The following is a 27412-nucleotide window of genomic DNA, read 5'->3' on the forward strand; positions in this document are numbered from 1 at the left end:
AGAAGCTCGAAACAAATGACTGTGAATGAAAAGCCCTATATGCAAAAAGTAAATAAAAAAACATAAACATCAAAATGAAGGAATGAACAACACGTGTCTTGTGACAAATGATATATTTGACAAATCCTGCTCGTGACATTTTGCGTACTATGCCTTGTCTATCCTTATTATGGCTATGATACATCAAAATTGACATGACAATTGACATTGACATATGATTGACATCAATGTCAAAACAAACAATACAAATACAAAATACAATTTTAAATGTTTTAATATATTCTAAAATTCTAAATGATTTATAACTGAAACAAATAAAAAATATATAGTTTTGTTCAGTTTATATTTTGTTCTTTGTTAATTATGAATACTTTATCTGGCCACAAGTTACACTGGGACTGCGTGACAATTGTGTTAATAATATCCTGTATTGTAAGCATACATTCAACTAATTCCGAAGACTTTTGTTTTAAAAATGAAGAAAATTGTTCTTTAAGTTCAAAGTAAGTATGTGACAAAACATTAGCGAATTACCTCTTTATAGTGTCGTACGTTTTCACTCATTAGGTTATTTTACTAAAATGTTTTTCTAGTACTAGTAGATTCATTGAAGTACAGTAAAACCTCATAACGGACTAATTGGGGGGTCGGGGTGCCCGGTAAAGCCGACAGTCCGTTTTATAAAAATAAGTTTAAAATAAATCAAAAAACGCTATTTTTTTTGAAAATATGTACACTGTAAGGTAAATGCGGGAGTAATTGACACTAACAAATTACACAATTTAAAATATACATATATAAATTAAAGAAAATTTCAATATGCTTGTTAATTTTTTACCAAGACATTCTTCAGACAAGATACTTTCTTCTAGAACAAACAGATATCGTGAGTTATAATTGAATTTTTTTTATTGTCTTTAGAAAATAAGTGCAACTCACATCTATAGTTTTTAAAATGGCTGAATTGTCAACCAGCCTTATTTAAATGTAAATTCTATGACTTATTCAAAAACTATACATAAAGATACCCTCATTTACAAGGATGAAGCAAACAATTTTTTGTTTAAATATTGTAACTTCAAAAATTTCACACTATTTTGATCTACATCTATGGTGAAAGCATGGCATATTTATTGTATTGACAATTTGTATTTTTGTTCCTTTTATTGTAATTGGTATTTTAATGTATTGTGTTTTTTTGGAAATGGTTGTAACCGTAAATAAATAAAAAAAAAAGAATGTGTGTGTACTTAGTAGGCACGTAAGAAGTTATACTTCTATTGAAATTAAACATTTGTGTAGAAAATCTGACCTTGTCAGATATTCTATGATTTCTCAAGAGAAAAGCAATTGCTCAAAAGTTCATAAAAAATGACGTATTAACGTTATTTTTAATTTTTTGTATTATTTTAAGTATTAAAATTAGTTTAATATTTAAATTAAAATACAATTAAAATGTTTAAAATATATTTGTTTCATTGAAATCATAAAAATAGAAGTAGTACAACTTCTTACGTGTGTACAAAGTACACACACTCTTTTTTTCTATTTGCGCACATTTACATTTACTCCCAAATGCGCCTAAAGAAGTATATATATATATATATACATATATATATATATATATATATATATATATATATATATATATATATATATATATATATATATATATATATATATATATATATATATATATATATATATATATATATATATACATCCCGCTATCATTATGTCATCTTTTCATGTTGCAGTCATTTGGCATCACCAAGAAATACTATCATTTTCGAATTTTAATTCGTGTATGTTTGTTGAGCGCATTTTTTAACGCCCTGTATCGTTCTCAGTTTTCTAAAATTTTAATTTTAAAAATTTAAATTATATACAAAAATTTTTACACTTCATAACCATTTTGACTTCCACCACATAAAAATGTGTATTTCCCATCATTTTGCCGCTTTTCGACGTTGCCACGAGTTAAAAATACCGATCTTTTGAGGACAGGTAGAAAAGGTCTATTGTAAACTTAGAGGATGGAATATTTTGGTAAAATATTCCATCCTCTCAGATTATAAACTACATAAAAGGTAGGTTCTTTACCTGTTCAGCTGGATTACCAAGCAAGGGTCTAAATATTTTACGAGTTGAATTGTGTTTATTTGATTTCATCTGTTAAATTAAAATTTCTCATACCGACTTAAAATATTTGTTTGAAAAATTCATTTTATATTTTCGTTTAATTTACTTAGGGTTTTTGGTCAGAATTTTGAAGAAACGCTTGGTTTGACATAAAATTTGGGACACGTACCTATAGCTAATATGTTAAAGAAAAAAAGTGATATTGTGCCGATATGTGCTTTTGATCTGGAGGTGAGTTTCGTCGGTTATAGGGTATGAAAACAAATACGTTCAAATAAGTCCGGAATTGGATAAACTGACTAATTCTAAGCAACTTCTATTTTATAGCGTTTTTCACTAAGTCAATACTTTTAGAGACATTTGCGAGTGAATATGTTCATTTTTCAACAAAAAAAAACGTTTTTATACGGTTTTTCGCAAATAACTCAAAAAGTAGGTACTTTATTGAAAAAAAATTAGCAAATAGTAAATATAGCTTATAAAAAAGTGAAAAAATGGTATATGTGTCAGGTCTGTAGACCCAGTAGAAGCAGAGTTATTGCTAAGCTTTGTTTTAAAACCAAGAGGAGTAGGTAAACTAAATGGCAGATTCACACCCAAGAAAGTCACTAGAAATATCATCAGATAAATCTTCTTTTTTGGTTGATCATATCGGCCTTTGACGGTAATCTTGACTAAAAATCTAAAAATACAAGGAAGAACGCAGAAAATACAAAAATTGCTGATAAAATAAATAAACTGACCTATGAAATGCCAATAGTGTCAAAATTTGATATGAGTAAAATTGCCTGAGGTTGTACCAATTACAAACAAGGTGTACGGCGCGGGAAATTTGAATGACTCCTCTTGTTTAAAAACAAACTATAGTGAAAAATAAGCTCTTATATCTCAAATTACAAATCGAAAATTTTAACGTGAAATAAAAAAAATGAAACACTTTTCTGGGAAAACTTATTACAACTTTCTTAAAGTGTTTAAGAAAACGTTTATTTTTATTTTTTTTTAAGTTTCCAGCAGCAAGAGTAAGCAGGTTACGCTCAAAATACAGTTGTTCCTTTTTTTTTGGTTAAAAATATTCTAAAAACTCCCTCTAATTAACAGCCCAAATGGAATTAATCGTTACCACTTCACAAGTAACTTTATGTATTGTTTGTGTTTGTAAGTTTCATCAGTTCAAAGTGCTTATTTGTGGAAAAATTTGGTTTTAAAGTAAATTTTTTTAAATCTTTAATTTTGAAAAAAAGACTTTTGTCAAAATAACTTAAAAATTATTAGTGATACCAAATATCTTAAAGAGTAAAAAATGTAGGTGTTGCTTTTTTAAATATTTGGAATTTTTTGATTTTCTGGAAGACAAAAATTGGTTAAGATATGGCTGTTCAAAATTTGCATATACATACTCGTGACTAGTGATTCGTTCGAGGCCTTTCAACAAAACCCCTTTCAAAAATAAGCATTTTGAACCAATGCAACTTACAGATCATATACAGGGTTTCCCCGAAAATAGTGCGTTCCTTAAAGGTATAGATAGAAAGCACAATGTAGAGCAAAAAAGTCTTATAACATTTTATTCTAAATTCAGCCGTTTGACCAAAAAACGAAAATACATTTTGATATGCAAATTGATACTCAATTAGTAAATAAACAAGGGGTCCCATTAGATTAAATTTCACAGTCACAGGTTCTTCTACGCCATGTTGCCAGGTCATATAAATTTATGAAAATAAAAATTTACTCTTATGGAGAACAACGTAATTTTTGTTGAAACGGTTAACTTTAGGAAAAAATGTTACAACACCTTTTTGTTCTAAATTGTGTATTATATCCACACCTTAAAAGAACGCACTATTTTCGGAGACACCCTGTATAAACAATACATTTATCTAAAGTAACGTGTGAAGCGGTAACAATTAATTTTCATGACTTTCTTTTGCCAAAAAAAAGGGAACGATTTTATTTTCAGCGTAACTTGCTTACTTTTCACGCTAGAAACTGTTTTAAAAACACCAAAAAAAATTTTTTTTAAACACTTTAAAAGAGTTATGATGAGTGTTTCCCGAAAAGTGCTTTATTTTTTTGGTTATTTTACGTTGAAATATTCGATTTGGTATTTGACGAATAAGAACCTATTTTTCATTAGCTGCAACCCTGCTTCTACTGGGTCTACAGACCTTATACTGACACCTCTTTTTCATAAGCTATATTATTGCTAGGAATATTTTCTTCGATAAAATATGTACATACTTACTTTTTGAGTTATTTGCGAAAATCCGTCCAAAACGTGTTTTTCTATGAAAAATAAACATATTCACTCGCACATACCTCGAAAAGTATTGAGCTAAAACTTTTATAGAACAAAATTTGCTTAGAATTAGAATTAGACAGTTTATCCACTTCCGGACTTATTTTGCACGTATGTTTTTTCACCTCCAAGAAGGGGTGAAAGTCACATCCAGGACAAGAGAACATATCGGCATAATCTCACTTTTTTCTTTGGCATTTTAGCTACGTGTGTGCCAAATTTTATGTCAATCCAAGCGGTTCTTTAAAATCTGGAGGTTTTGCGATATTTTATCGTGAGTGAATGGAATAATAATTATTACAACGGCAATTATTGCCGTTGTCACTTTTAGATAAGAAGTCATTATCACAATGATATAGTCAGGTTAACTGAATTGTATAATTATTGTTTTTATCATTAAATGTGAAAACCTAGAATTATCCATGTCTGTCCGTCAATAAACACAACTCGTCTATTAGTAGGACAGAAAGAATGACAAATAAGGTGTCAAATGAAAGCCTATAACCAAAATATGATATTACATGTGAGAAGTTTGACCTCGGACTGCCTGTTCCAGAGTTGCAACCGAAAGTACTGTTTTAAATTCGTCGAAATAGTACAAACTATTGGTCAACACGACTAAGAAAGACCAGAACAAATACATACTTCCGGTTTCATGCCTGTCTGTTCGTCCATATCTGTAGGTGAACAAAATTCATCCGTCATATCAGCTGACAAAAAGTTACACGAAGGGTTCAAATATCGACTGCCGGTTCAACTTCCGGTCACTTTTTGTGAAAAATTAGAACTTACGATGTCCAATTGCTTGTTACAATTTTTTTTATAAGTGTTCTACTCTATCTATTCTGACTTTTCATTAACTTACTTAGATCACATATAATTTAATACAGTTTTGATGTCAGGGTCTTCAAAATTTATGTGGTGAGTTCCGGTATGTGATGAATGAAAAACGACTCCATAAGCAGAAGAAAAAAGTGTTCTCAAGACCTAAGACAATACATCGACTCACAAGAGCGTTGTGACAGTAGCAAAAATTCGAGTTGGGGTTCTAATTACTTTCTCATGCGGCTTACTCTCCTGACTTGGCACCCTCCGATTATTAAGTGTTCCCAAATCTGAAGAAATGATGGGCGAGTCACAAAGTTTCACAAAAAAGCGAATATTTCGCGAAATGAACGTCAGATCGAAAAACTAAAAAATGCGTGTTCAATATTTTTCAAAAGTCTATCGAATGATACCAAAAACGAACCCCCACGGAAAGGTGTGAGGAGTAAATTAAAAATTTTAAATACGAACCCTGCGATATTTCGCGAAATGAACATCAGAGTGCCAGTGTGTGCTTTTTTTCTGGGGATGAGTACCACCCCCTTCTCGAGTGTGAAAAAATATAGGTCCAAATAAGTCCGTAAGTGGATAAACTAATTAAATTCCTTGTAACTTTTGTTTTTAGATGGTTTTTCGCAAATAAATCAAAAAGTAAGTATTTGATCGAAAAACTATTCCTAGCAAATATAAAGCTTATAAAACAGTAAAAAAAATGATGTATGTATGAAGTCTGGACACACAATAAAAACAGAGTTGGAGCTAATCAAAAGTTGGTTCTTATTCGTCAAATTCCAAATCGACTAGTTCAACGTAAAATGTCCAAAAAATAACGCACTTTTCGGGGAAAACCCGCCACAAATTTTTTAAAGAGTTTAAAAAAAGTTTTATTTTTGTTATATAAAAAGTATCTATTCTATCACCATCAGCATCAAAAGTAGACCGGGCAGTATCGTCGCCCCCGCTAGCGAAATTATTCCGATTCGATTTTTTTGCACAAACTTACTCAAAAAGAGGTCCTTATAACATATCCAAAGGGTGCCGGGCGGTGCATTGGTCGAAAAATTGTTTAAAAAATTTTTTTGAAACAAATTCACAAAAACAATTTTTTCATTTAGAACAATTTTTTTTAGATAACTTGTGTCATTCTGGGCAAAAAAGGTGTCTTGCCATTTTTGTTTAAAATTGATTGTTGTCGAGTTATATGCGATTAAAAATTTGAAAAATGCGAAAATGGCCATTTTTAAGTCTTAATAACTCGATTAAAAGTTATTATTATGAAATTAAAAAGTGAGCAGATCAAGTTTCAAACCCTTGCTTCAAGGTCCTTAAGAGATTTTTGTCATTATTTTATTACAAAGCTGTTATTTTTAATTATTAATAATTAGCGCTATAGTCCCGGATTTATCGTCGCCCCTGTTAGTGAAATTATTCCGATTCGATTTTTTTGCACAAACTTACTCAAAAAGAGGTCCTTATAACATATTCACAAGGTGCCGTGGTCGAAAAATTGTTTAAACAATTTTTTAAACAAATCCACAAAAATAATTTTTTCACTTTGAACAATTTTTTTTTTAGATAATTTTGGACATTCTGAACAAAAAAGGTCTCTTGTCAATTTTCTCTAAAATTGATTGTTGTCGAGTTATACGCGATTTAAAACCTGAAAAATGCGAAAATGGCCATATAACTCGACAAAAATCAATTTTAGAGAAAAATCTCAAGATACCTTTTTTGCTCAGAATAACCCAACTTATCTAAAAAATCGTTCGTAATGAAAAAATTATTTTTGTGAATTTGTTTAAAAAATTGTTTAAGGTGATACAGTAGCGATCAACAGGTAGCCAAAACGCGTTCCAAGATTGCGGCTGTAATTTTGAATATTTTTTCAAGATATTTGGCACACGTATCCGTAATATAATAAAGAATGGCGGTACAGAGCCCAATTTGAAAAATATATTAGGTAATATTTGAAAATTATTCTGTAATTAAATACAATATTAAAAAAACGAGCCTGTACCGCCATTAAGAAGAACAAAAAAATACACTTTCTTCAAATAAACTTTTTTATCCGATGCCTAGATTTTGTGTCATTTTGGAACTACTAAAATGTTTTATTTCATTAGTCCAAAACAAAATTTAAATTTTTTAATTCGACAAAATATTTCCACGCACAGGCTGTGGTCTGTATTAATTCGAGAACCAAGAGAGACAGCTCATTAACCGCCTTTCATTTTTTCTTAGAAAATAAACGATCTCTACACAAAGTACTTATAGGATAATACGCCGCCGTTATGAAATGATTGTAGGATGTTAAAATGACGAAGGATGTTTTACCCGGAAATCCGAATTTTATATACTTTTGTTATATTTAATACCCTAATAGCACACGACGCGACGTCCTTTGGACGTCCAAAATAGGTCAATTTTTGGTCCTAACGTCCATGGACCATAAACGGACGTCCTTTGGACGTCCGACGCTGGACGTACTTCGGGTGTACTAAATATGTACGTCCTTTGGACGTCCGGCGTTGGACGTCCGGCGTTGGACGTCCTTCAGGTGGACTAAATATGTACGTCCTTTGGACGTCCGGCGTTGGACGTCCTTCGGGTGGACTAAATATGTACGTCCTTCGGACGTCCGGTGTTGGACGTCCTTCGGGTGGAATAAATATGAACGTACTTTGGACGTCCGTACTCGGACGAAATACGGACCTTTTCCAATCGTCCATATTGGACATATTCTACCAATAAGGGGATTAAACAGCAAAATTATTTAATAAAATATTAACTTAATTATGTTAATAAAATAGTTTAAATGGAAAAGATTATAAATCATATTTAATTCAAAACTGTATATGTAGTTTAATATCTAATACATGTTTTTGTTTTTATGTAAAGTGTGAAAATCTGATCGGTAAATTATTCGTTATGTTCACTCTACATCAACAATAAATTGAACAAGAAATTGACTAAGTTATTCAAGGCCAAATTTGACGAGTACAAAATGTATGATTTGTAAAAGAAAATGAAGGAATTTGATGAAATAGAACAATTGGATATGTTTTATTTTGTCAAATTTCTTTATTTTCTGTTTATTAACGGCAAAATTGGAAGTAGAATTGTGTTTTGTATAAGCCAAATTTGACCTTGAATAACTTGTCGTCAATTTCTTGTTCAATTATTGTTGATGTAAAGTGGACTTTATAATGTTTTATTATTCCCATTACCAAGATGATAGAAGTTTGGTGGTTAATTCTAATAAGCAAAAATATAATTTTTATCAATGTATCCTTACTACAGATGAATATTGAGAGCATCTTTTTGAAGTTGAGCGTACGTGTGCCCAAAATAGGTCCAGTTTTAGTCCTAATGCGGATGGACTATAAATGAACGTCCTTCGGACGTCCGACGTTGGACGTACTTACGTGTTGAATAAATATGAACGTCCTTTGGACGTCCATTGGACGTCCGTGCTCGGACGTCCGTTGGACATTGACATCGATCCGTGAGCGTCATCTGCAAAGAAGAAAATCACAAGCCAGGACAACCAATCCAAATAGTGAGTGTTTCAAACTTTTGTGTTGTGTTGTCAAAAGTTTATTTAATTATTTATGTTTTTCCTTACATACTTACATATTTTTTCAAGCTTTTTGGTATATTTTTCATATTTTTTACTATATTTCGATAAAAAAATTCTTCGCAGTTTTATCCTAATCAACATCATCATCATTCTATCCAAAAAGGCAAATCGCCAAAATCGCAATTTTATCATAATATGATATGTATATTTGCATTTTACCACATTTTTTCGATGTTTTGAAACATTTTTGTATATCTTTTGTGTATCTATCTATATTTTGTATATCACCCCTCCTCGGGGTGAAACTCACCCCCAAATTCACATACTAATTTGTAAGTACACATACTTTGTAAGTATGGAATAAAGGTTGCTTAATATTAATCAGTTTATCGAAGTCCGGACTTATTTTGAACGTTTTTGACCCCAGAGAAAGAGTGAAACTCACCCCAGGGCAATAGCACACATTGGCACAATATCACTTTTTTTCTTTGGCATGTTAGCTATGCGTATGCCAAATTTCATGTCAATCCTTTAAAATTTACAGCAAAAACCATCAAAGAATGTAGTAATACTTGTTTTCATGAAGTCGGTGATAGAGTTTGACAAATCTTTATGGTTGTTAAATATCTTTTAATTTGTGTATTCGATTTTTAAAGGTAGGTACTATATACGTCCATTTGGCACAATAAAAAATAACCTTCGACCGGTACATATTGCTTGTATCGATGCTCGGTGCATTGTTCAGTCATAAATTTTACCTGTCCCTATAGCGTCGGCCGTCGGGTCCTATTGTAAATTATTATAATAATAGTCCGTCTCGGTATTTTATTATTTCTGTCATAAGTATCTCTGTGGAAATGCAAATGCTGCTTGTAACATCCCAAAAACCAGCTCTACTATTAATTGTACTCGTATAAATAAGTGTATAATATGTACCTACCTACTTATTTATTGTATTCATTTATAGACCTGGATCCCGCGTAATAAAAAAAGTTGATTAACAGCAAGCTGAAAATTTGTTAATAGCTTCACGGTGTCTAGTCGGACAAACTTTGATGTACGGGAATACTGGAACCGGGGAAGTTTTAATTGTGGAACAGGTTAAAAACTTGGAACATCAGACTACCGAAAACGTTCCATGTATTTTGTCGGACAGAACTTCCAATTGATTTGTTACCATTTCATTAAACTCTTATGCAAAAATCAGACTGCGTACTAGTCTACTTTTATTCTCTTAATATTTTTACTTAAAAAAAGTGTACTACAATCATCTCGCTAAACTTAATATAACTGTTTTCGAGATAAACCCATTTTAAATCTGCGATATAACATAATTTTTTGCATAATATTGTAGTTAAATCCGAAAAATCAACTTAAAACTATAATAATAATTGTGCCAATTCTCATTTATGTCATTTATATTTTTGGAGATTTTTATGGTTTATAAGTTATTTTTCGAGTTTAGCGAGACGAATGTAGTATATATTTTTTAAATAATAATATTAAGAGAATAAAAGTTTTGATTCGAAAAGTATATGTAATGTAGAGTTCCCTCAGCGATGTGATATAATATTATTACAGTATAGCTCCCCGTGCATGACAAGCTTATGGAGGTAGCCCATATAGCCTAGGCTATAATATTATTAAAAAAATCACTTAGATGGGACAATGGCTTTAGGAAATTCGAGACATCAAAAATGGCCCATTTTTAAGGTGGTGCGTTAATTTCTTGGAGAAATGTAATTATAATTTAATGTAAATAATCTAATATCCAATAATTGTAAATTAATATAAGATGTAATATAAGTTCCTTAAAAAATATATTTTTTATTTCCCACAATACATTCTCCACAGGTATAAATATCGTCTCTAGACGTCCACCGAACGTCCTCCCAGGACGTTAGATGGATGATCGGCAGCAATACATTGGACCAAACTGGGACGTCCTATGAAGGCCCAATTGACGTCCACCGAACGTCCCTTCGGACGTTAGGTGGACCTCCATTGGGCGTTTGGCAACGTGGAATTTGGACCAAAATTGGACGTCCTGTTAAGGTCCAATTCACGTCCCCTAAGACGTCCGATTAAGATCCAATTTACTCCGATTAAGGTCCAATTTACGTCCAATTAAGGTCCCATTTACGTCCGATTAAGGTCCAATTTACGTCCGATTAAAGTCCAATTTACGTCCGATTAAGGTTCAATTTACGTCCGATTAAGGTCCAATTTACGTCCGATTAAGGTTCAATTTACGTCCGATTAAGGTCCAATTTACGTCCGATTAGGGTCCAATTTACGTCCCCTAGGACGTCCGATTAAGGTCCAATTTACGTCCGATTAAGATCCAATATATGTCCCCTCGGACATTAGATGGACGTCCAATGGACGTTCGGTAGCGCGACATTTGGACCAAAATAGGACGTATAAAGGACGTTCCTCGGACGAAAACGGACGTCCAATGGACGTCCCTAAAGTCCGTGAAGGACGTCCATTGGACGTCCTTGTGCTATTAGGGTAGGTACCTACCTATAATTCTGGTGATTTTTTAAATCCTCTATTGTTAAGAGAATTTACACCTTTAGCCAAAGTTTTACGATTTTCTAACGGAAATTAACAAGTTATTTTAAATACGCACCAATTATCGATGTTGAAAGGAGTTTTTCAAGTTATAAAAATATTTTGTCTGATCAAAGAATATGTTTCCTCGTAAAGAATTTGGAAAAACACATTGTAGTGAATTATAATCGAAGATATATTTATAGTGATATTGTTGTTTTATTTTAAATAGGTAACTATTGGTAGCAGTTTTTGTAAAAACTGTGAATAAATTGCATATATAAAAAATGATTTTATTTGAAAAATAATAAATAAGATTACTAAATAAGACAGAAAATTTGTGGTTTCCCGAAATGCGCATTTTTTGAATTTTTGTGCATATCTTGCGCATATTTCGTAATTTTTTACCGCATATATATGCGAATATTTCATCAAAATTGATCGCATATAAATCCGCTCCCTAGTCATTGTATTCTGTTGGCTGATTCCAATGATTTGAGCCGCCGTACGACACGTTGGGACCAATGGGAGTGAAGATACGTAACTAATACCTATCAAGAGGTTTACTCAAACTTCTTTTCTGTACTTATACCTACCACTCGGTATAAGTACAAAAAAGAAGTTTGTGTAAACCTTTGCACAACTGTGTAAATACTAAAGAAAAATCTAAAATATTAAAAAAAAATAGTGGAATCCGTTAATCTGTTCTCGAAAAAATTAGCTATGAAAATGAGCATAATTTTCTATATCCCTAACTTTTGACGAGCAGTTTAGCTTAAATGGGGAAAAGCGGTAAGCTTAGACCAAACACCAGTAGGAGGCATTCAATTAATTGAGGAAAAAAATTAAATGGATAACAATATTCATTTCAGTTATAGAAAAGGCATTGCCCCGCTAGAATGGTTGAAATCACAAGTAACAATTAATAGTCCTACAAAAAAGACAGGCGCTTGAAAGTGATAAGACCATTGAACAATAAGCCTGCGAACTGCCTTTTAAACACATTCTTAAAAATAATCCATAACACAATTAAAAAAAGGTTTGTTAAGAAATTCTTTTATAGACTTCAGAAATTCAACAACTTCTCCTGATTATGTTTAAAAAACGTACGGAATGCACTAAATGAAAAAAAGAAAAAAAAGATTTATCATACCGTTATACTCTAATATATTCTTACGTTGAATATTTGATGCTTCCCTGTAGAGTATAAAACGGACAGTTGTGTTTTTCCCGTGAGCTGCCTTGTTTAGTCTTCTTTGTCGTTCTATTCGTTAAATCCTATCCTCTCAAGTCACAGCGTCAGAAAGCAGTGGGTATATGCAGTGAACGGGAGGCCTATGTCGAGCAGTGAACGTTGGGGCCCTTTCGCGTTTATCATATGTAGAGAAGTCGCTTGTCAAAAACTGGACGTATGTAATCGTATTCTATTTGTTAAATACTCTCACCTAATATGTCATACCATGTGTGTTAATCCATTTTATTTCTACAATTTTAAAGTGTTCTTACATGCCGTCATTTTCATTTGTCTACACCATCTTATTCTGCCAGTTAAATCCCATCATTTCAGACGCTGTACGTCACGATTGAACCAATAGAACCGTAGATACAAGACTAAGGCCCTTTTGACATGATGCTGTAATTGATTTTCATACGTCATTGTATTATATTAGTCAAATCCAGTTATTTTAGGTGCTGTACGCCACGATTGGACCAATAGGAGCGAAGATACGTAAATAAGGCCCTTTTGACATATTGCTGTATTTGATTTTTCTGTGTCATTGTATTCTGTTCATTAAACCCTACCATTTGAGCTGCTGTACGTCACAATTGGACCAATAGGACTAGATATACATAACTAGGACCCTTTTGACTTGTTGCTGTATTTGATTTTTCTGTGTCATTGTATTTTATTTGTCAAGTCCTATTATTTGAGATGCCGTACGTCACGATTGGTCTTATAGGACCGAAGATACGCGACTAAGGCCCTTTTGACATGAGGTTGTATTTGATTTTTCTCTCATTGTATTCTGTTTGTCAAATCCTATCATTTGAGGTGCTATACATCACGATTGGACCAACAGGACCGAAGATACATAACTAAGGCCCTTTTGACATATTGCTTGTTTGATTTTTCTGTGTCATTGTCTTCTATGATGTCTAAGGCATATCTCTGATATGCCCTATTTTTAAATTGGACTTCGTAAGTCCTAGGTTTTCACCCACAAGCTTTTATTTGACACCTCATTTGTCATTCTACCCGGTATAATGGCGGAGGAGTTATATTGGCGGTCGTACGGACCGACAGAAAGAGTACCCAGCTCAAATATCTCACCTTTAGTACCATCCTTGGATTATAAGCTTTCATTTGACACCTCATTTATTATTATAGCTGGTATAATGATAGAGGAGTTACATTCGCGGTCGGACGGACCCACCGACAGACCGCCTAGGTCAAATATCTCACCTTTAGTACCATCCTTGTATTACCAGCTTACATTTAACACCTTATTTGTCGTTCTACCTGGTATAATGACGGAGAAGTTATATTCGCGGTCGTACGGACCGACAGAAAGATTGTCTAGGCCAAATATCTCACTTTTAGTACCATCCTTGGATTATAAGCTTTCATTTGACACCTTATTTATCATTCTACTTGGTATAAAGACGCAGAAGTTATAGTCGCGGTCGTACGGACCGGCGGAAAGACAGCTTAGGTCAAATCGCTCACCTGTAGTACCATCATTGGATTATCAGCTTTCATTTGACACCTCATTTGTCATTCTACTTGGTATAAAGACGCAGAAGTTATAGTCGCGGTCGTACGGACCGGCGGAAAGATAGCCTAGGACAAATCGCTCACCTGTAGTACTATCATTGGATTATCAGCTTTCATTTGACACCTCATTTGTCATTCTACCTGGTATAACGACGGAGGGGTTATATGCGCGGTCGTACGGACCGACGGAAAGACAGCCTTGGTCAAATATCTCACCTTTAGTACCATCCTTGGAATATAAGCTTTCATTTGACACCTCATTTGTCATTCTACCTGGTATAATGACGGAGAAGTTATATTCGCGGTTGTACGGACCGACAGAAAGATTGCCTAGGCCAAATATCTCACCTTTAGTACCATCCTTGGATTATAAGCTTTCATTTGACACCTCATTTATCATTCTACCTGGTATAATGATTGAGGAGTTATACTCGCGGTCGGACGGACCGACGGACAGACCATGTAGGTCAAATATATCACCTTTAGTACCATCCTTGGAATATCAGCCTTCATTTGACACCTCATTTCTCATTCTACATGGTATAATGACGGAGGAGTTATATTCCCGGTCGTACGGACCGTCGGAAAGACAGCCTAGGTCAAATATCTCACCTTTATTACCATCCTTGGAATATAAGCTTTCATTTGACACCTCATTTGTCATTCTACCTGGTATAATGATGGAGGAGTTATATTGGCGGTCGGAGGGACCGGCGCACAGATCGCCTAAGTTAAATATCTCACCTTTAGTACCATCCTTGTATTATAAGCTTTCTTTTGACACCTCATTTGTCATTCTACCTGGTATAATGACGGAGGAGTTATATTCGCGGTCGGAGGGACCGACGGAAAGACAGCCTAGGTCAAATATCTCACCTTTAGTACCATCCTAGGATTATCAGCTTTCATTTGACACCTCATTTGTCATTCTACCTGGTATAATGACGGATAAGTTATATTCGCGGTCGGAGGGACCGAGTCACAGACCGCCTAAGTCAAATATCTCACCTTTAGTACCATCCTTGTATTATAAGCTTTCTTTTGACACCTCATTTGTCATTCTACCTGGTATAATGACGGAGGAGTTATATTTGCGGTCGGAGGGACCGACGGAAAGACAGCCTAGGTCAAATATCTCACCGTTAGTACCATCCTTGGATTATATGCTTTCATTTGACACCTCATTTGTCATTCTACCTGGTATAATGATGGAGGAGTTATATTCGCGGTCGTAAAGACCGACGGACAGACCGCCAAGGTCAAATATCTCACCTTTAGTACCATCCTTGGATTATCAGCTTTCATTTGATACCTCATTTGTCATTCTAGCTGGTATATTGACGGAGGAGTTGTGGTTACAGACAGACGGACAGACGGACGTGGATAATACAAAGTTTTCACATTTTTTCAAAATTGGGTGAAAACAATAAAACATGATGCCAGACTGATTTCTTTATGAAAATAATATATACATTCTCAAATTGTCTATTTTTCGTTGTGAATAATATTGTATTCAACAGTGATGCCAAATTTCTGATGCCAAAATGATTGATAATGGAAGTGGGATATACGTTTTCATGTATATAACGGCAGCGACAAAACGGTAAAACACTGAACTAAATGTATATAATATTTTCACTGTACGATCATTTTGGACTCAAACATTTTATGGAATAAACTTATATAACTTAGTAAGAGGTAAACAAGGAAAGCTGATATATTGAAGTAACATCAAGGAATCAAATCTCTAACTACCGAGCTGATTAGACTTCTGGTAGCAAGTACAGGAATAAAGTTATTAAGGTAGTGTAAAGTGGCATCGATATACAGATGCCACTTTGCAAGACGATGCCAAATCGATGGTAAATGCATAATGTATCGATGCCAAATTGATAGTAGGATGTATATATATATATATATATATATATATATATATATATATATATTTATTTATTTATTTTACGGGCAAGCCCAATTCTACAAAAATACATAGTGTACAGAAAAAAAAAACAATAACATAATATAATATAAAAAACAGACATACAGAAATATAAATATAATATTAGAAGTAAATATGTACTATGAAATAATATCATAAAACCAAGTTAACAAATTACAAAACCAAGTTAACAAATTACAGACGCTTCACTCAAATATAATAATATATATATATATATATATAATAATATATATATATATATATATATATATATATATATCTACATCTTTTGTTTTTTCATATATATACAAGCTATACGCTCATGAGGAAGCTGAAGCTGTTTTCACTTGAAGATCCTTTTTGTGGGGGATCATCCCATTCTGAGTTTGGTTTCACAGTTTTGCTGGTGTGACTTCGCTATTTCCACTACCTTTCTCCATTCTTCTCTCTCTCTGATTTTCCTTCCTATATTTCTAATTTTCATACTTCTTAAGTCTTCTTCCACTTGTTGTCTTCATCTGAGTTTAGGCCTGCCTCTGGTTCTTGTACCTGGTGGTATCCATTCCGTTATACCTCTTAACGGATTGTTCTTCTCTCTTCTCATTATGTGTCCATACCATCTAATTCTCTGTGCTTTTATTGCTCTAACTATATCCTCTTGACCCATCCATTTTTGTATTTCGTGGTTCATCCATTGCATTGCATCCTCTTCGTTTTCCCTCTTTGGTCCCTTAATTTTTCTCATAATTTTTCTCTCAAAAACTTTCAGCTGCTCTTCTTCTCTTGCTGTTAATGTGAATGTCTCCAAAGTGTATAGCACTATTGGTCTTATGGTCGTTTTGTAGATTTTCATTTTTGTATTTCAGCTTATCTTCTTATCTTTGAAAAATTTTTTATTTCTGTAGAATGCTTTGTTTCCTGCTTGGATTCTTCTTTTCATATCTACACTTTCATTTCTTCTGTTGACTAATACTCCCAAAATTTGAATGTTTTAACCTCTTTGAAGCTGTGTGCGTCTATTGTCATTTCTGTCAGTTGCGTCTTCTTTTTTTTACTTACATTCATGTATTTTGTTTTATTTTCATTTATTTCCAGTCCTCTCAGTTTGGATTCGTTTTCTATTTCTTGGAAGGTTTTCTTTAATGTCCTTTTATCTGTTGCTACTATGCGTTGGCTTAGTGATACAGAAATCTAACTACATTTCACATTTTGAAGTTCAATCTACAAAATTGAACTTACCTTAGTGAGTTTCGTAATGAGGAGTTTTCGTAACTCCTCACTGAGGTTTTAGCTGTTCAGAAAGAGGTGTCATAAGAACTCGTTAAAAGGTAAGTTCAGTGGTGTAGGTATCTCAAAAAGAGATAAAATGTAGTTAGATTTCTGTGTCACTAAGCCGACATATGGTTATATCGTCCGCATATACAATTATTTGTACTGTATTTTTATTTATAGTTCCTTCGTCTGACAACTTTTTTATTATCTTGTCTAATGATAGAATAAATAGTACCATTGAGAGCGCATCTCCTTATCTTACTCCATTTTTTATTTTTATTATTTCTGTTCTCTCTCTTCCGGTGTCTATTGTTGCTTGGGAATCTCGCATTGTCATTTCTATCATTCTTATAATTTTATGTATCTATAAAAATAATATTGTAGAATGTACTTATATTTATAAGAAATTTATGACTATGAATCTGCAATCAATCACAAACAAGTCTGGCTAATTGGCTCTGCCAAAGCCATTTTTCAAAAAAAAAAAAATTATAATTTTATTTGGTATTTAGCTCTCTTGTAAGTCTTGGATCATTTTTGTTCTACTTAGTTTGCCAAAAGCCTGTTTAAAGTCTAGGAAAAGTATATGTGCTTCTCTGTCGTACTCGTATGTTTTCTCTATCGCTTGTTTTAGTGTATGGATAGCGTCTATTGTGGATCTTCCTTTTCTGAAACCGTACTGGTAGTCTCCTATGCTTTGTTCTGTGTATATTGTTAGTCTGTCTCTAATTATACCAGTCATTACTTTATATGTTACATGCAGTCAATTAATTGCTCGGTAGTTTTTACATATCCTGTGGTCTCCTTGTTTTGGGATTGTCACAATAATTCCTTTCTTCCATTCTTCGGGCATTGTTTCCTTATTCCATATATTCTGTATTAGTTCATAAATCTTTCTGTATAGTGCCTCAGCCCCATATTTTATAAGTTCTGCACATATCCCGTCGTCTCCCGCTGTTTTCCCGTTTTTCAGTTTGCATATTTTATCTTTTACTTCTGTATAGGTCAATTCTTCTTCTTCACCTTGTTCCAGGTTCATTATTGTTTCTCTTTCTTCTTCTATATCCGTTTCTTGATACATTTCTTCGAAATACTCCTGCCATGTTTCTGCTTCTATGGCTACATTAGCTGTCCGTTTTCTACTGCCTAGCTTTAAGTATTGATACAGTTTTTTTGAATTGTGTCTCTTATTTTCTGTTTTGACCTCGTTCATAATTTCGTCTACTTTTTTATTTTTCTTTGATTTAAACAATTTCTTTGTCTTTTTCCTTTGATCTTGGTATTTTTCTCGTTCCTCTTCTTTGCCTGTGCTTAGCTATTTCAATCTTGTTTTATTCTTTTAGTCCACTGCTCGTTTGCACTCTTCGTCAAACCAATTGTTTCTTCTTTCTTTTTGCATTTTTCCAACCACTTTCTCTGTTGTTGAATTGTTTGATTTGAAGTGATTGAAGTGTTTATTCCTTGTTTGATTTTTGTCCACTGCTCCTCCATTTCTTGTTCTTCCTTGAACTGCATCTCTGCATTTACTTCTTTTACAAATCTTCTTTTTACTCTTTTATCTTTCAATTTATCTACGTCCTATCTTCCCTGTGCTTTTCATCTTTCATTCTTTGTTGTTTTTATTTTACATTTTGCAATCACTAGCATATGGTCCGAATCAATGTTGGCCCCTCTGTGAGATCTCACGTCATTTATCGACTGTTTGTGTGACTTTTTAATAAGTACATGGTCTATTTGATTCCCCTCCAGACTGCCTGGTCTCATCCATGTTATCTTATGTATGTTTTTGTGTTTATATCTCGTGCCACTTATGTCCATGTTTAATGCCGCTGCTAAATTACATAATTTTTCTCCATTATTGTTTGTTGTGCTATGTAATGAGTTTTCCCCTGCAACCTCCCTAAAGCATTTTTCTTTACCTATTTGTGCGTTGACATCGCCTATAATAATTAATATATCTTCTCCCGGGATTGTTTCGGCATTTTCTTCTAGTGTTTCATAGAACTGTTGTTTTATTAAGTCATCACTGTTTTCTGTGGGTGCATAGACATTTATTATGGACCACTTGTTCGGTTTGCTGTTTACTCTTATGTATGATAATCTTTGACTTATGGGTTTAAATTCCATAATTTTATGCCTCATTTCCCCTAACACCATAAAAGCAGTTCCTCCATATCCTTGTTTTTCTTCTCCAGCATACCATACTGTATAACTTTCTTTTTCTATTTTTCCATGTCCTCCCCACCTGGTTTCCTGAATTCCTGCAACATCTATATTGTATTGTTTCAACTGTGTCGCTAGCTCTTCCATTTTTCCTTCTTCTAGCAGTGTCCTGACGTTCCATGTTCCATTTTTTTTTGTCATTTTCTTAATTCTCTTCCTTTTTTTGTATTTTTCTTATTATTTTGAATATACCGTGACTCATTTGCCTCTTCGTTTGCATTGTCTGTTTCCTTTTCATCCATCCCATGGTACAAAGACGCCAGGTACGATAGCCGGAATATCCGAAATTCGGATGAGTTCGCGCCTGACGTCACAATGAGAGTGATTTTAAATATTCCCCATTTAAAACATTAGCGCTCGGAACACAATTAGTTTTAAATTGGTCATAAAGAGTCATTTTAATAGATAAATATAATTTCTGTTTAACTATTTCGGATTTATTGAAATGTAGGTGTCGTATTATTTTGATTTAATCTAGATCTTACCTTTTTGGGATTATTTGTATTATTTATGCGGAAGCTCTAAAGGAGTGCTTCCTGCTTTCTACTGATTTGTTCAGGTATGTATCCAATCACAATCCTGCTCCAATTTTACAAAGAACTATTTTATATACCTATATCTAATTTTCAACGATTTTTGTTTTTATTTGGAATATTTCTTTTCATTGTGATTTTTTTTATCATTTTTTATGTATTTTTTTTTATTTATTTACTTATTTTTTTTTATTATTTCTTTTATATATATTTTTTTTTGATTTTTTTTTTATTTTTCATTGTCTTTTTTTCAATATAATTTGGGATATTAGACTAGGACACAATTTGACGCTCAGGGGTCGATCAGAGCATTTAGACGAGACAGGTGGACCTCGGATAGGCATAGGGCTTAACACGAAAGGAAAAAAAACAAAGGTTATAAACTTAATCTAATACATAAAATATGTTTGTACAAAATTTGATAAACATTGCAATCTTCTGCTCTTAATAGTTGAGTTAGGTTATATGGTCTGGTGATTTTGGGTATTTTGGCCATTTCTTCATTTAATAATTTAACCTCATTTATTATTCTAGAACAGCCTAGGATCATGTGCTCCGCTGTACCTTCTTCTCCACATGAACAATTAGGAGAATCACTCAATTTTATTTTATATTTGTACTGGGGAGTTAAAACATGGTTGAACCTTAACCTGCACAAAACAGAGAAAAACCGCTTGCTTCCCGACAGTCTTGAGAACCAAGACTGGCCAGGAGGGTTGGTAACTATGTTTTTATAAAATTTTTCCTTTGGACTGTTACTATACATTTCTCTCCATTCGGCTAGTATTATGGGTTTTACGTGGCAGGCAATTTCACTGTGGGGACATTTATAACTTAAAAGCTCTCCAGTTCTGCTTCCTTTCTTAGCATCTTCGTCCACTTCTTCATTCTCTTTTATTCCACAATGTCCTTTAATCCAAACTAATGATACATTGATTTTTTTTTGTTTGTAATTCTTGAAGTTTAATAATTATATTAGTCAAAATATAATTACTACTGACATGGTGGATATTTTTTATTTTCATAATAGCACTTTTACTATCAGAACAAATTGCAAATGATTCTGCTGTAATTTTCATATTACTTATATACAGGAGAGTTTCTAATATGGCTATTAATTCTGCAGTATATATTGTAAGCTTTTCATTTAATTTAAAAGATTTTTTATGATTTTTTATGTGGATCAAATATAGTGCAACCTACTTTCTTGTTGTTCTTTGATGCATCCGTGAATATATATTGACATCTGGGAAGATACTTTTCTAAATCCTCCTCAAATATGTATTGTCTAATCCTTGGGTGAAATTTTGAATAGTCTTGGAGAAAAACACAGTTAATTGGATGGATGTTATAAATATTTATGCTATATAATGGATCTATATCTGAAGAGTATATTTCTTCTATTACGTTATTTATTACATAATATGACTCAGTAATAGTTAAACTTTTTTTCGACTTCCAATAACTATGGGTAAGATCCGATGTAAACAGTATATTGATTTTTTGGACTAAGTTGCTATTTTTAGAACTTAATTTAGCTATAAAATTGGAAGCTAAAATCTTTCGGCGATATTTTAGTGGAGTTTCTGCTACTTCGGCAAATAAACAATCAATTGGTGTACTTTTTAAAGCCCCTAGGCATAGCCTCAGACACTTATTTACTACGTGATCTATTTTTTCTAGTTGACTTTTGGAAGCTTGGTCATAGAAGAAACAACCATAATCCAGTATTGACCTAATGTACGATTTGTACAAAAGGATTGCTACGTTTGGATCTGATCCCCATTTTGTTCCACACACTGACCGTAAGATGTTAATTCCTTTTTCAGTTTTCTTGATTAAATAATCTATGTGGTTTTTCCATGTCATTTTTTTATCCAGATACATTCCTAGGTATTTTACAGATGCCCGTACACTATACTTTGTTGTATCCAATGTTATTTCTGTTGGAATGTGTTTTCTTTTCCTCGTAAAAATGCAGACTTCTGTTTTTTTCCTGGAAATTTTTAGACCATTTTCATTGCACCATTTATTAAGGTTCTTATAGGCTATATTTAATTTTTTGCACCCTTCTTCAATATACTGGCATGGGGAATATATACAAATGTCATCGGCAAATTGTAGTATAGAAACGGTCTCACTACATTTAATTTTACTTTCCAGATCTGCTGTATATATTAAGTATAGTACAGGGCTTAGTATACTTCCTTGTGGTAACCCAATATTGGTCGTTTTAGGTCCCAATGTTTCATCATTTATATTTATTGACACTGACCTATCGGAATATAGTAATCTTATACGTGAGGTCAAAGATTGGGAGATTCCCATTTTTTCCATTTTTTCATAGAGAATGTCTAATATGACGTTATCATATGCTGATTCTATGTCTACGAAAATTGCTGGAACGGAGTTGTTATTAGTAAAAGCGATATTTATATCATTTACTAGGTTGCCGATATTTTCAATATTTGAGCATCCTCTTCTGAAACCAAACTGTAATTTAGGTAATTTTTTATTGTTTTCGAGCCAATGAACTAGTCTGACTTTGATCATTCTTTCTACAGTCTTTAATAAACAGGAAGCTAGAGAAATTGCTCTATATGACTCTGGATCTTCCGCATCTCGATTTGGCTTCAGAATTGGGATTGCTGTATATTCCTTCCAGCTTGTTGGAAATTCTGCCCGATTCCATATTGAGTTAATTGTGTTGCGAAAAATTTCAATACTTGATTCTGACAAACTAGCGAGCATTTTATAATAAATGTTATCAACTCCAGGTGCTGTGTTATTGTTTGGTTTAAGGCTTGTTATAAATAAAAATAAACATCTATTTTTATTAAATTAAATGTTCTGTTTTTCTGTTGTAGGCGATATTTACTATACGATGTTAATAGACCTGAAGGGTTCAATCTAAGAAGAGATGTCTACATGCGTCTTGCTGTCTTAGCACATAAAATGAGACAATCATCCAATAGTGAATTGAATTCATTTTCTTTAGTCCTTCCTCCATGGTCACACTTAATTCACTGGACTTATACAGAATATCCTGAGCAAATTCCATGGGGACTTTATTTTGACTTAGAAAGTCTAAAAAAATTTGCGCCTGTAATAGAAATGTATGAATTTTTTGATAGTGAGTAACTGTAACATTTTAATATCATGCTGATTATCTGTAAGATATACCGTTTTTTTCTTAAAGTTCGGAACACCCTGTGGAATATTCTAGTATATACAAAATATTGAAACTAAAACTCAATCGTAGCCTTAGACTTTCTTAACATTTTGTTCTTTAATTCATTCGCTTATGTTTGATAATAAAAGAGATATGTACTTTTAATTACAAATGAGGTATTGACTGTTTACTACAAATACCTTCTATCTGTATTTTCAGAAACTTTACAGGAGACACAAAAAAATTTCAACCAAAATAAACAAGTATTTCTGCACATATATGCTTGTCGGTAACAGAATGCAAGATAGAAGGTATGTAGATGCGTGATATTTGTATTTACAATTGCCGGTAAAAAATATTAATTAAAATAGGAGGTATTTATATTCATAGTCCAGGAACCGAAGCTTTTCACCTCGCAATTTTTACAGAATGGATCGATTTGATTGAAAATTTGAGAATAAGTAGTGGATTGTCCAAGAACCAAAATCTACATGATGCCAAAAGGCGCTTTTACCATCGGGGTGGTTGCCACCCCATCTCGGGGGTGGACATTTTTTATTATATTTTGACCACAAAAGTTGATAAAAACATTCATTCTAAGCAAAAAATGTTCTATACATTTTTTTGATAAAATTAATAGTTTTCGATTTATTCGCTGTCGATAGTGTTAGTTTTATATCGAAAAATCAATGTTTTTCGATATATACTTATTTACGATTCACTCAATTTTTGCCATAGAAAATTTTTTTTCAAACCAAGTTCTTGGGAATTAAATAACCTATAATTTTATATTTAAATATTTTTTCGTATCTATGATGCTAATCCTTTTATTCTGAAGAAAATGGAAGAATTTACCAAACTAAAAAAATTCGATATTCGCTTTTAACCCCAGTTTTTTTAAAAACTAATCATTCTAAGCCAGTCAAACTTCTAGAATCTATTAATAACACATAACTAAAGAAGAATGAATAAGACCAATAACTAAAAACATCGCTAACTTACATTATTATGCTTCCAATTGAATTTCTCCTTTTGTTTTTCAAAAAAATATATTGATTTTTTAAACGTAACTTTTTTATTTTTTATTTTAGAAAGTTTGTTAAAAAATAATTTTGTAGGTTTTTATAAGTTCTATAAGCCTATTAATATTAAATCTTTTTAAAATCCTCCGTCGCAAAAAGAGGTCACTTTGAAAGGGTTGGTAAAGGTGGTTTTTGCATATTTTTACAAGTTTTAATTGTCAATAGCTCACTCAATTTTTTCCGTAGAAAAATTATTTGCAAACCAAGTTCTTGGGAATGAAATAAGCTACAATTTCATATTTAAACGTTTTTCCGAACCACTGATACTAATCTTTCTATTCTGAAGAAAATGCCATTGTTTTCCAAACTACAAAAATTCGTTATTCTCTGTTAACTCCATTTTTTTTAAACTAATCATTCTAAGCCGGTCAAACTTCTAGAACCTATTAATAATACATTAGTAAAGAAGACCAAATAAGGTTAATGACTAATTTTAATTAGGGTGGTGATTAAGTCGTTGCTTCCAATCACTTTTTCGCTGAAAAAAATAGAGACTGACATTCTTTTCATTATAAGTCACTTAATTTTTAAGCTAGAGATTTTTTTTTATTTCTAGAGATAGATATTTTTAAATACTTTAAATTAGTTTGAACACGTTATCCCTGAAAAATGCATAGTTTTCCCGTGTTTTGACTTTGAAACTACAATATTTAGCATTTGACGAAGAAGAGCTAACATATAATAAAGAATAGCTCGATTACTATTGGTCTTAAAGAAAATAAAAAAAAACGGTTCTGTTTATTTTTTCAAAAGGTACATTTTTGTTAAGTAAAGTTTTTTTGATAAAACGAAAACTTTTGGAGTTATTAGCAGAAAACTTATTAAAAACATTGATTTTTTCGATATAAAACTAACATGTTGTTCTGAAGCTATTTTCTTGTGGCATTTTTATAATCAAGTATATTCAAATGGGAAATAAGCCACAATTTTACCTAAAAATGATTTTATTAACGTTTCGACGCCCAAGTCGGGTGTCGTTGTCAAAATACAAAATAATACTAAATAAATAAAAATGTTGTTGCTTAGTAAAAAATTCTTCTAATAATTTATTTAATCTGACTCATTTATATCGGCAATTCAGACACGTATTATACATTTTAAAGTAGACGACTTTAAAATGATATTGCCAATATTGATGAGTTGCGTTCCTGGGACGACTTTACTAAAAGATAGTTCATTCGATTACATGAAATCAATCCCAACTCAAGAATATCCGCCACAAAAAATCATAGCATGTAATCTGTCTTTAAAAAGACAACCAAATGCAACGGTGGCACTGAAATTCTCGCGTTAGAGATTCCATAGTAAATCACGAGGGAAAACCAGGAAAAACCTCGTGATACTATCCCGACATCGTAAGTATTTGGGTTTACATTTAGTTTACTCTCAAAACTAATACCAAATTCTGACTTGATATTTTAAAAATATATTAAAAAAAATATCAAGTCAGAATTTGGTATTAGTTTTGAGAGTAAACTAAATGTAAACCCAAATACTTACGATGTCGGGATAGTATCACGAGGTTTTTCCTGGTTTTCCCTCGTGATTTACTATGGAATCTCTAACGCGAGAATTTCAGTGCCACCGTTGCATTTGGTTGTCTTTTTAAAGACAGATTACATGCTATGATTTTTTGTGGCGGATATTCTTGAGTTGGGATTGATTTCATGTAATCGAATGAACTATCTTTTAGTAAAGTCGTCCCAGGAACGCAACTCATCAATATTGGCAATATCATTTTAAAGTCGTCTACTTTAAAATGTATAATACGTGTCTGAATTGCCGATATAAATGAGTCAGATTAAATAAATTATTAGAAGAATTTTTTACTAAGCAACAACATTTTTATTTATTTAGTATTATTTTGTATTTTGACAACGACACCCGACTTGGGCGTCGAAACGTTAATAAAATCATTTTTAGGTAAAATTGTGGCTTATTTCCCATTTGAATATACTTGATTATAAAACTAACACTTTCGATAGCGAATAAACCGAAAACTATAAATTTTATCAAAAAATGTAAAGAGTGTTTTTTGCTTAGGATGAATGTTTTTACCAACTTTTGTGGTCAAAATATAATAAAAAATTTTCACCCCCGAGATGGGGTGGCAACCACCCCCATGGTAAAAGCGCCTTTCGGCATCATATAGATTTTGATCTTTGGACTATCCACTACTTATTCTCAAATTTTCAAGCAAATCGATCCATTCTGTAAAAATTGCGAGGTTTTGTCCTATTTTAAGCTTCATTACTTGGACTATCAGTAGATCTAGAAATTAGCTATCTGTTGACATAAAAAATTAATATTTCATAAAATTGGTAGATAGCAGGTATTTGCAGTAAACAGTCGGTATGCTATTTGGTCTTGATCAATATCATTCCAAATTTCGAGAGCTACTGTTTCTACCTCTTGTGAGGTTTTAGGAGGTGGCAAACGCTGCCGTAATCTTCTGCCAATTATGTCACACTAATGTTCGATCAGATTAAGATCTGGACTACGTGATGGCCAATTCAAAGTCCGAAGATTGACCTGTTGTAAATATTCGATTACAGTTTGTGAACGTGAGGTGTTGCATTATCGTACATTAGGATACAATTGTTATCAATATAAGGAGCAGATAGCTTGGTAGCTAAGTCCTTCACTATGCAAGATCACTGCTTACAGCCAAAAGGCTGCAGTGCACCTGGGGTGCATGCACGGACGGCTTCCAGAAGAAAAAGAAAAAAAAGGGTCACTGCTTGAACACGATCATCGCGGGTCAAATTCCTTTTACAGCTCATTCTATTTCCACCAAACAAGAAAAAAACGGACTTAATTGAAACTTTAAATAATAAATCTACTAATTTTCACAACAAACCAGATACTTTTTGACTGTTAATTTTGGTAATTTCTCATAGCCTACTTTAGACTTGTCCATTAAACTAATATCTTAACTTATGAGAATATCTAAAACTCAAAGAAATAACGACAATCTCCTCATAAACGGAACTGATGTCGAACGAGTAGA

The 27412-nt window shown here is 32.6% G+C and overlaps 1 protein-coding gene across 1 annotated transcript in view; it reads left to right on the forward strand.

Moving 5' to 3' along the window:
- Positions 1–243: 243 nt before the first annotated feature.
- LOC126880450 (GDP-fucose protein O-fucosyltransferase 2) overlaps positions 244–27412 on the forward strand; it is a 62680-nt gene continuing 35511 nt past the window's right edge. Inside the window, exons 1-2 of the mRNA XM_050644313.1 lie at positions 244–503; positions 23016–23281. Coding sequence (XP_050500270.1) covers positions 364–503; positions 23016–23281 — 406 coding nt within the window. The 5' untranslated portion in view covers positions 244–363. The remainder of the gene's footprint in view (positions 504–23015; positions 23282–27412) is intronic.

The sequence above is a fragment of the Diabrotica virgifera genome, chromosome 2, assembly GCF_917563875.1.
Source record: "Diabrotica virgifera virgifera chromosome 2, PGI_DIABVI_V3a".
NCBI lineage: Eukaryota > Metazoa > Arthropoda > Insecta > Coleoptera > Chrysomelidae > Diabrotica > Diabrotica virgifera.